Source organism: Ctenopharyngodon idella, chromosome 9, assembly GCF_019924925.1.
Source record: "Ctenopharyngodon idella isolate HZGC_01 chromosome 9, HZGC01, whole genome shotgun sequence".
In the NCBI taxonomy this organism is placed as follows: domain Eukaryota; kingdom Metazoa; phylum Chordata; class Actinopteri; order Cypriniformes; family Xenocyprididae; genus Ctenopharyngodon; species Ctenopharyngodon idella.
Window position 1 is genome coordinate 35,581,926 of NC_067228.1, and position 15,862 is coordinate 35,597,787.

The window sequence follows — 15,862 nt, forward strand, 5'->3', positions numbered from 1 at the left end:
CATGCAAATATCTTCTGTTGCTTCCAAAGGGCAGTACTAAATGAAAAAAATTATATTTAAACAAAATCAGAAAAATTTGGACATCTTCATCCTGTTCAAAAGTTTTCACCCCCTGGCTCTTAATGCATCTTGTTTCCTTCTGGAGCATAAGTGAATGTTTGAAACTTTTTAAAACTGAAGAATCTGCAGGACCTGGAGGATTCTTTTAAATAACATTGGGCAGTTTAACTCTTCAGGACATACAAGGGACTCAAGAACAACCATCACAAAACAAACAAAAAAAAAAAAAACAGTCGTAGATCATCCAAGAAACGACACGGTATTAAGAATCAAGGGTTCACAAACTTTTGAACAGGGTTATTTTAATAAATTCTGCTTTTTTTTTTTTTTTTTTGTCGACTATATAAACATCTTTTCTGTACAATTTCTTACTCAGACAGTACTAAATAAAAAATAACATGCATTTTGTATGATCTCTATTTTGTTAAAATCATTCACATTTTCACAGATTCTGCAAGTGGTTCACATACATTTTCTTGCAACTGTATGCCTCTATGGTACCTTCACACATATGCGAGTCACCCATGCCGTCTGCACTAATGCACCTCCATACCATGACAGATGTTTTCTTTTGCACCTGTCGCTGATGAAAGTCTGGATGGTCCCTTTCATCTTTGGGACTGAAAACTCAATGTCAGTTTTTTTCCAAAAACAAGCTGAAACATGGACTCATCTGAGCACAGCATACATTTCCACTGTCTTTTAGACCATCTGAGAAGAGCTCGGGCCCAGAGAACTCAGCAGCATCTCTGCATAGAACAGATGTGTAGCTTTCTCCTTGTGTAACAGAGATTTGAGTTGCATTTCTTGATGCAGCTTCAGACTGTTAAGTGACAACTGTTTTCCAAAGTACTAGCGAGTCCATGTGTCTGTATTTAACAGAGTAGCATGACGGTTTCTAATGCAACGCCATCTGAGGACTCAAAGGTCAGGCACATTCAACTGAGGTGTTCTACCTTGCCCTATACAAGCTGAGATTTCTCTGGATTCCCTGAATCTTTTTAAATTATTATTTATGGTATATGGTAAACGACATAAATTCTTTGCAATCTTGCATTGAGAAATTGTGATTGTGATTTTTTTTTTTAATTGTTTGACAATTCTCTCATGACATTTGGCACAAAGTGGTGAGACATGACCCATCTTTTCTTGCAAAGACTGAGAAGCTCTTTTACACCCAAACATGATACCCTCACCTAACCGATTCACCTGCTAATTGTGGACTGTTTAAAAACAGTTTAACTTGGATATTATATAATCTTTTCACTTTTATTTTGCCTCTGTCCCCACTTTTTTGTATTCACAAAATACAATTATGTTGGTCATTGAAAACATTGGAAATCTTTTCGTTATACTTTTGTCAGTTAAAAAAAAAAAAAAAAGTTTCAAGAGGTTCAGGTTCAGGTTTGAAAAATGGTTCAGTATTTTGCATTGTACCTAACAATTATTATTATTTTATTATTTTACACAAGTACATAGTAGTTAAAGACACCTAATATAAAGTAAGACCAGTCTTTCTTATATTGTAGAATTTTCTGTTGAACATCTAGATCACGTATAGCTAATAAACACCTTTTTGCATTTGTACTTTTGTAAATGTAAAAAAAAAAAAAAAAAAAAAAAAGTGCTTCAGGTATATATGAACTGAAGTTGAATGACATTTGTAAGCATTTTAATTTACATTAAATAATATGTTAATCAATCTACATGTAATGTTTAATAAGTTCACTAGTAAACATTAACAAGCACATTATCTCATATTTCTAGCTATGTGAATATATGTTAACTAATGATCTGTTAACCATTATATAATGTTTGTTAATGATTTATTAATGAATGTTATTATAAAGTGTTACCCAGGTTCCATTTTTTTAGCATTAGTTGTAACCAACTCCATTAGTTAACATGAACCTTGAAAAATGTGTCTAAAGAATTTATTAATCTTAATGTTAATTTCAACATTTACAAATACTTCATTAAAATCAAATTTGTATATGTTAATGTTATTTAATGGTCCCGAGCTGACATTAAGTAACAAAGAATAGTTGCATTTTTGGTTATTAATATTATTATGATTTATTAATTTTATTACTTTTTATTAATCTTAATAAATACTGTAACAAATGTTTTGCCTATTGTTAATGATAGTTAATGTATTATCTAACTTATCGGACCTTATTGCAAATTGTTCCCATTTTTAATTGTCAGAGATAAACAGTTGTGAATGTGTACAGTCTTTTTGATATGATGCCTTTGGAGTTTGTCCTCTCATCTGAAAGATCAAAATTTAAAATGTATGTTTTGTAAAAGTTATGATCCATAATAATAATGTTTGTAGCCTAATTTCCAAACAAATCTCAAAACATTTAAATGTAATTTTATGCACCAAAGAGTAACAATAAATTAATAATAATGATAATTGATGTACATCAATGTGTGTAAATAAAAAAAAAAAAATCATAAATGTTAATTGATGCTTGAAATATTTTACCTGAAATGAATGAGTTGATGTGGAAGTCTGATCACTCTTATGCTGTATCTTTGTGTGTGTGGACTGAGAAGAACCGCTGAGGAGGAGCTTGTGTTATACTATACATGTATGTTGATGCCCTTCAGAGATAAATTATGGTCACACACAATAATCCTGTGGGGGGGGTTTCTTTGTATGACTTTGAATTTATTTATTATCAACTCAAATGAAATGTCACTTATGAGTGATAAGTATAACATGAAAGGGTCAATGGAGCACAAAAATTACTAAAAATGTTTTTTAGTTTAAGCTTTTCCTTTAAAAATTATAAGCTAGGCTTAATGAATGATAATTTAGATGTAATGTAATCATGATTAATGTCAGTGTCAGACAACTATAGCTGAATGCCTTAGTTTCACACCAATGAGGTGAAAGGCAGTTTACCATTGTGGTTGCTTCATTTCCTTTCCATTCTGCTAGCTATATTTTTGCTCATCAGCCGTACTGAGGATGGATTGCTTTAGCTGACACGAGCAGACTGCAGTAGACAATAACTGACAGTAACTTAATAAAATACAAAAAAGACACAAAAGTGCATGTTTTTGTGACAATAAAAATAACTTGATTTCAATTCTCACAGTACGTCAATCACTGTGCTGGTCTCTCTGATGACTCTAGGATATAATCATTCAGAATCTTGGTTAACAAATACAATCTCTGTCCATGTCAAACATGAAATGAACAAAACATTGGGCCTTGCCTGATGCAGAAGCATAATTAGTTCACTTTTCCAATAATTATAAAATATGCACAAATATCCCTTCAAATGAAATTAACAGATAAGACATGTTAGTACACAAAAGTCTCAGACTCGTTATCAGCTTTATTTCTGCTCACAAGAACCACAGACAATAAACACCATATTTTATAGGCTGTGCTGTCTTGATAAATAAAAAAATAGTCTAGAAGTAAAATAAAGGCTGTATTTTACAATGAAGCATGTTGTGATTGTCTTACAGTTCCTATCTATTTCACACACTATGATGTGCACTAAAGTTAAAGACAGCTTACTATGAAATATTATGGTTGCTTTATATTTCCTTTACATTCTGCTAGCTTCAGTGGAGTGGCATCATTCTCTAAAAACTTTGACTTCAACAAAAAAGTCTATCTAAATTAAAATAACAATTGATTGTTCTGATAAAACTGATTGCAAAGCATGTAATAGAAATAATAGCATCACCACAACTAAATCATTGACCTAGTTTAGTGCCACACTGACCACTTATTAACATTCATTAATAAATCATTAACAAACATTATATAATGGTTAACAGATCATTAATTTCTGTTGCTTTGCAGGCAAATCCTGAGATACAGATGGAGATGATGAACTGAGGAATGGTGAACACCAGCAATATTACAACGATCCGCAAACCCTGCAAAACATTCAACATGCCCATTTATGAAAGTAGTTTCAGAAATAACATATCTATATTGAGTGAGTTTCTTAAAAATATACTGAAGCAGGGATCATTTTGAGCTAATTATGTGTGTCAATAATCAGGATTTGACAGAATTTTTATTGCACATTGTGCATGTAATACCTCAGGATAAAACCATGGATGCATCACTATTAATTCTATGGACAGCAGAAGAATGGCGAGTCCTGCAGTTATAGCACTGATCACATTCATTACAAGAGAGGCTTTCACCTACAATAAAAGAATGTGTTAGTTTTAGGAAATTACTTGAAAACAGTAGTGATTTAAAGTGCAAAGTCATAACTAATAACAGTGTGGAAATACATTGGGAATAATGTGACAAAAGAAAAGTTATAATGTGCTAAAATCATTGGGTGTACGTACCACACACAGATTGAGTTTATTCTGTGCAGCAACAGACAGAGATCCAGCACTGATGTACTGAGAGAAACACAGGGCATGATAAAGTTCATTCTGGAAATTAAAATTAAACGGGAAGTAAAGCAAAACAATTAAGTGAAACTTACGATGAAAAATCCCCAGTAGGTTATTCCACTGAAGACAACAATAGCAGGGTAACTGATGGTGAAAATAATACCAATAAAGAAGATCACCACTCCAATCATTATCTGGACAGTCTAGAAGGCAGACACAGGTCAGGTGTTTTATTCATGATGGCATAATACGCATGTATGGAATGGATACACAAAAAACAGAAGCTATTGATGTTTAATGTACTAGAGTCAAAACTTAATCAAACACATATCTTTGCACTTGGAGGCATATGACAAGAGATTTCCTTCATTTTAAATTACCTAGAAGAAATTAAATATTAAGAATATTATTAAAACCATATAATTCTAATTCATCATTAAATACATTACCCCTAATGCCTTTGGTTGTGCTTTGAAAAATACTTCAAAAGCCGCATTGTGACTTGTTCCTCTGGCCTTCTGTCCATCAACAAAAACAGTGCTGTCTTGATCCGCCTGTGGATTCACTTGGATGACAACTGTAGCTTTGTCGGTTGAGATGACTTCGATAGTTTCCATTCTAAGTTTTGGATTTCACCTGTAATAAGCATGTTCATATAATCTTATTCAAGTTCATTAAGAAATATATGAACAGGAGAAATTATGACTATTTAAAGAGGACAAAAAGATCTGTGCTTATCATAGATTTTTTTTTTTTTTTTTCTGTTCCTGATATATGAAAAAAACTGTGTGAAAACATTGTCTTTCAGATTCATATACACATCATAATGCATTCTTTTTAACAAGGATGCCTTTGGAATTCACTTTACTTAAAGGTCAGAGATCAAAATTTACATTGTATGTTTCATTTGATTTTGAAATAGGCTATATTATTATGGTTTTTGTAGACTAATACCCGAACAAATTACAAAACATTTAAATGGAGTAAATAAAAATATAATATTATTCAAAAGGTAACACCGTATTTCAATAGAGCCCTTTAAACATTCTACTGTCAACTTATTCTACTAACGCGAACACTGCGCTTAACTCTAACCTAACAGACTACTAGTCTACTACAGTCTACTAATACTCTAATGAGAGTTAGTTGACATGTAGTTGCAAAGTTACTTATAGTTAGTAGAGTGTCTAAAGTGGACCAGCGAAATAGTGTAACCAAACATTAATTCAATTAATGTATCAAAAATGGTATATAAACACAAACACAATCTAAACAAAGAACAAAGATGCTAATTGTTATAATTTTATAATTAAGTTTATAAAATATTTTAGGTTATTAACATATATGTATATATAGATATATTACCTGAATTTAGATTTTTTTTGATGTCTAGTAGCTCTTTTGATGCATCTTTGTGTGTGTGGACTCTTTGAAGAACAGTTAAGGAGGGGCTAAAAGTTTCTGTTGATGGCCTCCTTCCTCTTAAAATAAAAAAAAGTGCTTTACATATAGATGAAAATAGAATAACTTATGGTCATTGATAAAGGACAAGAATATATCTCTTGGCTAAATAATAGAGAATGAACTATTAAGATAATAATAATAATAATAATATTAAATAATAACAAGAACCATAAGGCTAGAGGTTTAATGATAGTATTAAACTACTGTCTGTATACACACACACACACACAGTAGTTTTGTTGAACTAAATGGCAAATGAATGGCCCATGAATGGAAATGAATGAAGACAGACCAACTCTGCGGGGGGCACTGGGAAAAATCACACTCGGATTTGGATCACAGCAAATGTACAAAAGTGTTATGTGTTTTTCAGTAAATAGAAAGACAAGTTTAGTGTTCAGTTATGTTGGACATTTAGAAGAGATTCTGTAATGTTTTTGAATTTTGTGGTTTCCAGTGCTAAAGCGTGGGGCTTGTGCTTGCTGTGGGCAGCTACTGCACATGATAGTCATGATAGTTTAGTTGCTTCAACTGGTGAGTAATAAAGATACTAATGTCAGTACTGACACTAGTCTTTTTAATCTTTTCAAGTCTAGTTTAATTAACTTAAATTTTTTTTTGGCATTTTTGCCGTTATTATGATAGGACAGTAAGCAGACAGGAAGTGAAGTAAGAGAGAGAAAGGGGAACGGGAAAGGTCCGAGAGCTGGGACTCGAACTCGGGTCGCCCAAAGCGTAACAGCACTATATGTCGGTGCGCTGCCCATGAGGCTATCGGCACTGACAACTTAATTAAATTAAGGAATATTTTTTCAACCAATTAGTTTAGGTCAGTACAGTAAGAATGAAACATGTTCATTTAAACAAATAATGTTTTGTTGAGCCAACCTTATACAATTTTTACTAATTTAATTAAAAAAGTTAATTGAACAAACTATTATTTTGACTGAAGAGCAACAGCACGTGTCTGTGTTCAAAACACACACATTTTGATTACATACTAAGGGCCAGATTTACTAACAGCTTGTGCCAGCGCCAACTTTCTTTTGGTGTTAAAAACTAGCATTGCTTCTGCTCAGCTACAGTAGACTGCTCTAGATTCAAACCAATCAGTTTAAAGGCGGTTTATTACAACACATTTGTGGTTGCCTTATAGTTCCTTTTCATCCTGCTAGCTGTACCTTTGATGTTTTAGGTAATGACAGATATTTATCTATAAAACTTTAACTTGAGCAGACTTTTAACTTTACAACATCAGTAAAATGCAATGTTCTTTTTTCAGCATTGACCAAATTGGATTCCCTTTGAGAACAAACAGAAGAAATGTGAGCAACACACTATATCATATTTTGATCAATATCTATACTTTTGAGATATCAAAACCATTTATTCTGTTTACTGAAACATTGGTCAGAAACACTGAGAACAGGTGTAGAGGACGAAACTGAGCACAAACCACAAATACCTACCAATGACAGGTGTGTCTGTCTGTATGTGTGTGTGTGTGTGTGTGTGTGTGTTCCTGGTAAACCCTACATTGTGGGGACCAACTAAAATGTGCAGTTGCGAGCAATTGTGCCTGCATGCTGCCACTTAGCAGGGTCGTCTGTGTCTATCATCCAAGTCCTGTAAGTTCTCACAGCCAAGGCTTACAGTGCAGCTGGACAGCCACCTCTCCGCCCTGCATGCCATGGCCTTCATGCAAGTATACCAGGCCAAGGCACTTAAAGAGCTGCACGAGGGTAGTTCTGATCCTGGGTTGAAGCAGGAGCTGTGTACAGCGACAGACCTTGCCCTCCGGGTGATGAAAGTCACTGTGCGGTCCCTGAGAAAGACGATGTCCATGCTAATGGTCCAGGAATGTCATCTCTGGCTGAACCTGGCCGAGATGAAGGAGGTCGACAAAGCTCGCTTTCTTGACTCCCCCATCTCCCAGGCCTGTCTCTTCATCGATGCTGTTGAGAACTTTGCCCAGCAGTTCTCGGCAGTACAGAAGCAGACGGAGACAATCAAACACATCCTGCCCCGAGGGGATTCTGCTGTCAATACCTGTCTGTTTGGGGATGCCCCCCACCTGCTCATCACTGAAAGCATCCCCCGCATCATCAAACTCCCTGCAGGAAGGTGATGCCGCCCGTCTCAGTGCTCGCCAAATATTCTAAGCGGCCAGCAAAGCATCCCTAAGATGGGCAACCCAGAGATGAAGGGAGCTGCTCTTCCAGAGATAGTGAAAAAAAGTTTATTTCTGTTCTGCCCTGGTCTCACAGCCAACGGTACCCAAAATCTCAGCAAAAAAGCAGCTTCCTCAATCTCTGGGTTACAAGAGGTGTGGATTGACAGTGAGCGATGTAAGGCCTTGCCCCTCTCATCCCCCTCTTCTTTCGCTAACAGGTGGTTTTGAAGATGCAACGCCTTCCCACGCATCTCCTGCCACAGGAACCATGGAGCCAGGTAAGTGTGTCAACACACTCATGGCCCACACACCGGGGCGCTGTGAATTCCAAGGTAGGCCCCTGTGCTCCACAGCACTGCTCCACCTTGGGCATGTCTGCTGACCCTCTGGTCCCCCTTGCACTGTGTCTGGAAACCTGGCTAGTGCTTACCAGCCCTCTCATTGGGTCATCTGGACGATCAGATTTGGCTATGCGATTAAGTTTGCAATGCATCCCCCCAGGTCCAGCAGTGTCCGGTTTACCTCAGTGACAGACAAGGATGCCCAAGAAAAGTGGTGGGTTACGACCGATCTTGGACCTGCGCATCTTGAACCGGGCCCTTTACAAGCTCCCGTTCAAGATGCTGAAGCAGAAATGCATCCTCACGTACGTTCACAGCCAAGATTAGTTTGCCTATTAGTCAGCCCCCCCAACGATCAGCTCACAAACAGGTGACACCGCCCGGCCACCAACAGACTGCTAAGAACCCTAATAAGCCTTCGAAGTGGCCCTGAGACGGGCAACCCAGGGATGGAGAGGTGTGGATTTGTTCACCCCAGGACTGTGGGTGAGCCTCACTCCCACCAGGGGGGAGAGAATTCTACATGGTCAAAAAAAAAGCGCAGTTTTCTCTTCCACTAATTCAAAGACTCACGGTGTTCATGGCTATCTTTTTCATGATGCCCAGACATCAAAGGACCGCATCAGAACCTCACTGGACACAAACTCTTTGCCTTCCTGCGTTCTGTTGCATCAGGTCTGCAAACAGGAGAGTGTGATGTACGTCAGACAAGCTTAGCTTCTTTCCCCGTCACTCACCTCCACCACTACAGCCTCCAGACCAAGGTAGGTGCTACTGTACACCATTCATCATGGATTTAACAGGGATGCAAAGCCACCAACGTGGCATCAGTCAGTTCAGACAGTTCTGAAGGCTGTGTATCCTGGCCTGTGAACTGATTGTAAAGCACATCTATCCTCTTGTGGTAAGTGTCTTGTGTGGCACTAGTGTAAAGAAAAGATTGTGTAAAGAAAAGACAAACGGAAGACCCTCCCATTTAAAATTTGAGTTTTATATATTTCTATACAGAAGTGGTAATCTAAGACTAAATGTCTGAAAGTGTTCGAAGTGTGTTTTTGGCTCCTTTTTATATACTTTGATACTATCTGCAGGAAGGTTACATCTTGTCATGTGTACACAATGGCATAAATTATCCAAACCACTAGGGGGAGCTCTCGCTAAGGTCTGCTAGAGAACACGTAATACAGCAGTTAATGCGAGATGAGCGGATAGCTAACACACAGAATTGATACGCTCCATATGTGGTTGACTTTAGCTTGTTACTTCTTTCCTTGCAGGTAAGAATAACTCAGTATATTTCAATTAAGGGGGTCCATGAACAGTTTTCATTGTAGTTTTGGTGGTTTGGGTAGTTTTGAGCACCACGACTGTATTGTAATTACTTGTAGATAGAACGCGAGACAACTGTGGTGGAAGTTTGTATTGAACCAAGATCGTTACTGTGCACCGGAGTGACAATATATAGTTTAAAGTAATTATTTTATTGTTATTTTGATGGTTAAACGGATCATTTAATTGTAATGTGAGTTAAGTGACGCACATGGAGTTCGCTGGTGTCCGCCATCTTACAGATGCTGGTCATATAATTGGAATATCATAAAAAAGTTGATTTATTTCACTAATTCCATTGAAAAAGTGAAACTTTTATATTATATTCATTCATTACACACAGACTCAATATTGAAGACACCTGGTGCCACACTCTAATCAGCTAATTAACTCAAAACACCTGCAAAGGCCTTTAAATGGTCTCTCAGTCTAGTTCTGTAGGCTACACAATCATGGGGAAGACTGCTGACTTGACAGTTGTCCAAAAGACGACCATTGACACCTTGCACAAGGAGGGCAAGACACAAAAGGTCATTGCAAAAGAGGCTGGCTGTTCACAGAGCTCTGTGTCCAAGCACATTAATAGAGAGGCGAAGGGAAGGAAAAGATGTGGTAGAAAAAAGTATACAAGCAATAGGGATAACCGCACCCTGGAGAGGATTGTGAAACAAAACCCATTCAAAAATGTGGGGGAGATTCACAAAGAGTGGACTGCAGCTGGAGTCAGTGCTTCAAGAACCACTACGCACAGACATATGCAAGACATGGGTTTCAGCTGTCGAGAGGAGAGGCACACAATCCACGTTGCTTGAGGTCCAGTGTAAAGTTTCCACAGTCAGTGATGGTTTGGGGTGCCATGTCATCTGCTGGGGTTGGTCCACTGTGTTTTCTGAGGTCCAAGGTCAACGCAGCCGTATACCAGGAAGTTTTAGAGCACTTCATGCTTCCTGCTGCTGACCAACTTTATGGAGATGCAGATTTCATTTTCCAACAGGACTTGGCACTTGCACACAGTGCCAAAGCTACCAGTACCTGGTTTAAGGACCATGGTATCCCTGTTCTTAATTGGCCAGCAAACTCGCCTGACCTTAAGGGTATTGTGAAGAGGAAGATGCGATATGCCAGACCCAATAATGCAGAAGAGCTGAAGGCCACTATCAGAGCAACCTGGGCTCTTATAACACCTGAGCAGTGCCACAGACTGATTGACTCCATGCCACGCCGCATTGCTGCAGTAATTCAGGCAAAAGGAGCCCCAACTAAGTACTGAGTGCTGTACATGCTCATACTTTTCATGTTCATACTTTTCAGTTGGCCAAGATTTCTAAAAATCCTTTCTTTGTATTGGTCTTAAGTAATATTCTAATTTTCTGAGATACTGAATTTGGGATTTTCCTTAGTTGTCAGTTATAATCATCAAAATTAAAAGAAATATACATTTGAAATATATCAGTCTGTGTGTAATGAATGAATATAATATACAAGTTTCACTTTTTGAATGGAATTAGTGAAATAAATCAACTTTTTGATGATATTCTAATTATATGACCAGCACCTGTAGCATGCAGTTCCCCGATTTTTCTCTCCTTTCAGTCACCTCATTCATCTCCTATCTCAACAGCGTTAAGGGTCTCCAAGTCCATCAAAGGCTATCTAAGTGGCGTCCAATTTTTCCACAAACTGATTTATGGCGCCCCCTCCACAGAAATAAACAACTCTCAAACCTCCCTCCTGATCAAAGGGATCCAACGATCCTAGCCCTCCCGCCCTGACTCCAGACAACCTATAACGCTAGACATCCTCACCAAATGTATCCATACCCTTCACACAAGTTATCAACCCCTCAATACCACCCGCACCTTCGACGTCTTGTTCATTCTTGCCTTTTTCAGCTTTCTCAGATGCTCTTAAATCGCAATCACCTCAAAATTCGACCTGAAAGTCCACCCCACCATTTCAGACCTTTCAGTAATCGACAGCGGAACAATCTAAATGATTAAGCAAAGCAAAACAGACCAAGCTAAAAAAGGCCACTATATATACATTTTCAACCTCGTCTCCAATCCAACCATACCAAACCGTCCTAGCGCATCTCAAATTCAGAAACTCCCAGGCTAAATCTCCTCTTGAACCTCTTTTCATCGATGCTTCCAATAAACCTGCTACACGCTTCTGGTTTCAAAAACACCTCAAATCAGTCCTCTAGCAATCCGGCATCTCAGCGCAAAATTTTTCCAGTCATTCGTTCCGCATTGGGGCAGCAACATCAGCAGCCCAAAAAGGCCTCTGCCAGCAGCATATTCAAGCTCTAGGGAGATGGTCTTCAGATGCTTTCCAAAGCTACATCAAGACCAACCGTTTCCATATCAAAAAAGCCCATCAAACCCTTAACAGTCGATCAAACCCTTAAAAAAAAAAAAAATAAAAAAAAATTCAGCCGATGCTCTTGATCTTGATAGTCTTGATCTCCCATCGGATGCTGCAAGAGCCCTCCCGCTAAGTTTCCAACTTTTCCCTTTCTCCATCTGGCGAGGCTTACCCGTCTGATGCCGTGAGTATTGATCTCCTATCGGTTGCAGCGAGAGCCTTCCCAGTTAGCTTCCATCATTTTATCCTTTCTCTGTCTGGCAAGGCTTACCCGTCCGACACAGTAAGTCTTGATCTCCCGTCGGATGCAGCGAGAGCCCTCCCGATCAGCTTCCTTTTTGATATCTTTCTCTGTCCGGTGAGGCTTACCCATCTGACGCCACGAGCATTGGTCTCCTGGAGCCTTGGTCTCCCATCGAACGCTGCGAGAGCCTCCTGGTCAGTATTCATTCTTTTCTCGTCTGGCGAGGCTTACCCGTCCAAGGCCCTGAGCATTGGTCTCCGGTCGGACGCCGCGAGAGCCTCCCGATCAAGCCTCTGCGCTTTATTTTCTGCCTGTCTGCTAGCGAAGCTTACTCATCTGATACCATGAGCATTGATCTCCTGGAGCCTTGGTCTCCCATCGGAAGCTGCGAGAGCTCTCCTGGCCGGGCATTCCAATTCCGTCCACCTCACTATTGACCAATACTTTTTCGTTTGGTCAGTCGTTCCGAAACTTTCGGTCGGTAGGGCTCACCCGTTCGACGCCGTGAGCCTTGGTCTCCTGTCGGATGTAACCAGAGCCCTCCCGATCAGCCGCTCCAAATCACGCGCTCCCCGTCAATCGGCCGGTAGGGCCCATCCACCCGGCGATGCACGATCCCGTCAGAGGCAACACGGACCCCTAGGGTCGGACGGTTTAAATCATACTGCTCCTCATTTATCGGCCGGTAGGGCTTTACCCATCCGATTCAATGAGCATTGGTCTCCCGGAGCCTTGGTCTCCCATCGGATCTCGCGAGAGCCCTCCCGATTGGTCGTTCCAAATTTCAGCTACTCCTCGTTTGTCGGCCAGCAAGGCCCATCCGCCTGGTACAGTGATACGCTCCTGTCAGTGGTAACATGGGCTCTCCCAGTCAAGCGACCAGGCTTCTTGAAACGCCAGCCCGCCAATTTTGGGGGGTCTTTAGTCTGGCGGCTGTCCTTTTGCCCTTCTTGCTTTTAGGGGAGTACTCTGGGTTCGGGCCGAAATTCTGAGCCTGGAGCCCTCCCCCTGGACAGCACGCCAAATACGCATTACTTTATTCTATCTAATTATATGTATATGTGAACTCGTGAAATGATGTTTTATTAACAAAATTCAGGAGGAGCAGGTGCAGATAATTAGACTAATTAGCACAAGTGGAAAGCATTTAGCTAATCAACCAACAACAGGAGGTATAAATACTGCAGACTTACCTCTGTTCGTTGACAGTTTATCAGCATCCCTCCACCACCCCATCTCCTCATTTCTAGTTCTATCTCTCATTACCACATCCGGGGGAGTACTCTGGGTTCGGGCCGAAATTCCGAGCTCGGAGCCCTCCCCCTGGACAGCACGCCAAATACACATTACTTTACTCTATCTAATTATATGTATATGTTTTAGGTGGAGAATTGTCATTCACGGTGGTATCGATGGGTACAGCCGTTTAATAGTCTTCCTCAATGCCTCCAATAACAATCGCAGCAGCACTGTATTGCAATGTTTTTTAAATGCCGTGGCCAGATATGGTGTGCCTTCCAGAGTCCGAACTGATCATGGAGGAGAAAACAGTGATGTCTGCAATATGATGAATATTTTCAGTGGCTCAGAAAGGCAGCGCAATAAGAGGCAGGAGCACTCACAATCAAAGAATTGAGAGGCTCTGGGGTGACATGTGGCGGGGACTGACCAATGTGTGTTACAATCTCTTTCACTTCCTGGAGGCTGAAGGTATCTTGGACATAGACAATGAAAAGCACATATGGGCTCTTCACTTTGTCTGTGCCGAGGATCAACAGGCGTTTAACGGCCTTTACCCGACAATGGAACAACCACGGTTTGAGAATGTAACGACACCAGACACCCATGCAGATTTTTGTTCAAGGCTGCTTGGAACAACAAGGACAGAGAACCACTTCAATGGAAGAGATCTTTGAAGAACAGCAAATGAAACTTCTTCAGGCACCAGCATCAGAATCAAGCATGCAGGAGGCACCAGTGTTTGACTGACCAGAGTTGTTCCTCAAAATCACTACACGTTGGACAGTGCTGCCCTAGAGCGACTTGTTGAACAAATTAATCCACTTGGTGGTTCAAGGGGACAACTCAGAGTGGATGTCTTTCGAAATGTTTTGTCTTTTTTGACGTCTCTTAATCTCTAACAGTAAAGTAAAAGAAATGGTTATTCCTGTAAATAAAAAAGTTCCAGGCCATGCCCCTTAAAGCCCCATGCATAACAACACATCTTCCCCCTTAAGAGAAATAGAAAATTAATAAAATAAAGCAGAGAAATGACAAAACACTTTTTCTCACGTTCTGCATAATAAATGTCAACAACAACAACAAAAATATAAATTCAATACAACTCTGAATCACTTTCAGTTGTTTTTCTCTTCTTGTTTTCTTTCTTTTTACCACTGGAAACTGAACAGTCCTGTAGTCAAACTCATAACTTCACATAACTTCAATTAATCTTTCCAAAAGTTTAACATTTCTTTTCGGTCTTTGCTTGACCACTGTCTCAGGTGCTGTCTCGGCGACCTGTCCAGCCTCTGCAACCAGATACTCAGAAGTTGTTGTTAGATCACTTGTCTCAGTCTCAGAGCTTTGCTTAGGCCTTAAGTCAATTCTGTTCTGTCGTTGTCTTGATCCACCCTCCCTCAAAATCTCATAAGACCTTGGAGCAATTAGTTTTTCCACTTTGCCCAGCTGAGACTAGATACCTGTGTTATTGTCTCTTATTTTGACAGTGTCACCAGGTTTCAGTGTTGTCAGTGGCTTCGCTTTTCTGTCATACAGTCTCTTTTGTTTGAGTTTTTGTTTCTGCTTGAAGCATTTTACTTGACTCGAATGTGCAGTGTCCAGAAGTGACTGCAGTGTCTCTAATGGGCAAGTTTGTTCGGATTCTTCTCCCCATGAGCATTTGAGCCGGGGAAAACCCGTTCTCCAGAGGTGCACTTCTGTAGATCATGCAACTTTTTTGAAAGTCTTCTTTACCAGCATGTGCCTTTCGCATGAGTCATTTTACTATTTTCATGGCATTCTCTGCCAGTCCATTTGATTTGGGGTAATTAGGACTGGATGTATCATGATGAAAACCCCAGTCCTCAGAAAACTTCTTGAATTCACTACTGGAAAACTGAGGCCCGTTGTCTGTAGAGACTACACAGGGGACACCATGGCGAGCAAACGTGGACTTCGTGAAAGCAATGACAGCTTTGCTAGTCGTAGACTGTAGTGTGGCCACCTCTGGGTAATTAGAGTAGCAGTCAGTTACAACAATGTGACTTTTCCCATCATACTCAAATAAATCTGCTCCGACCTTGTAGTAAGGCCTACTTGGCACAGGATTTGGAAGAAGTGCTGCCTGCTGTCTGGGCCTGAAGGTCAAACAAAGCTCACATGAGGTTGTTGACTGTGAGATGTCCTGATGAATCCTGGGCCAGTACATCACTGCCCGTGCTGTCCTTTTGCACTTTTCTTCCCTTAAGTGCCCTTCATGATTTTTTTTTTTAA

At 39.8% G+C, this 15,862-nt stretch overlaps 1 protein-coding gene across 1 annotated transcript; it reads right to left on the reverse strand.

The window, feature by feature from the left end:
• Positions 1-3,174: 3,174 nt before the first annotated feature.
• Positions 3,175-5,182, reverse strand: LOC127518876 (membrane-spanning 4-domains subfamily A member 12-like). Its single transcript, XM_051906092.1, has 5 exons — positions 4,899-5,182; positions 4,542-4,652; positions 4,399-4,455; positions 4,138-4,245; positions 3,175-3,204 (listed from the first exon to the last, which is right to left on the reverse strand). The coding sequence occupies exons 1-5, from the start codon at positions 5,064-5,066 to the stop codon at positions 3,175-3,177; spliced, it is 474 nt and encodes a 157-aa protein (XP_051762052.1). The 5' UTR covers positions 5,067-5,182.
• Positions 5,183-15,862: the final 10,680 nt, after the last annotated feature.

What these genes read in the sequence shown, in the direction of transcription:
- LOC127518876 (XM_051906092.1), bottom strand. Translation starts at nt 5,066, where the DNA reads ATGGAAACTATCGAAGTCATCTCAACCGACAAAGCTACAGTTGTCATC. An exon ending in CCTACTGGGGATTTTTCATC is followed by an intron (nt 4,456 to 4,541) that starts GTAAGTTTCACT and finishes TGTTTCTCTCAG; the next exon opens with TACATCAGTGCTGGATCTCT. An exon ending in ATCCATGGTTTTATCCTGAG is followed by an intron (nt 3,205 to 4,137) that starts GTATTACATGCA and finishes ATTATATCCTAG; the next exon opens with AGTCATCAGAGAGACCAGCA.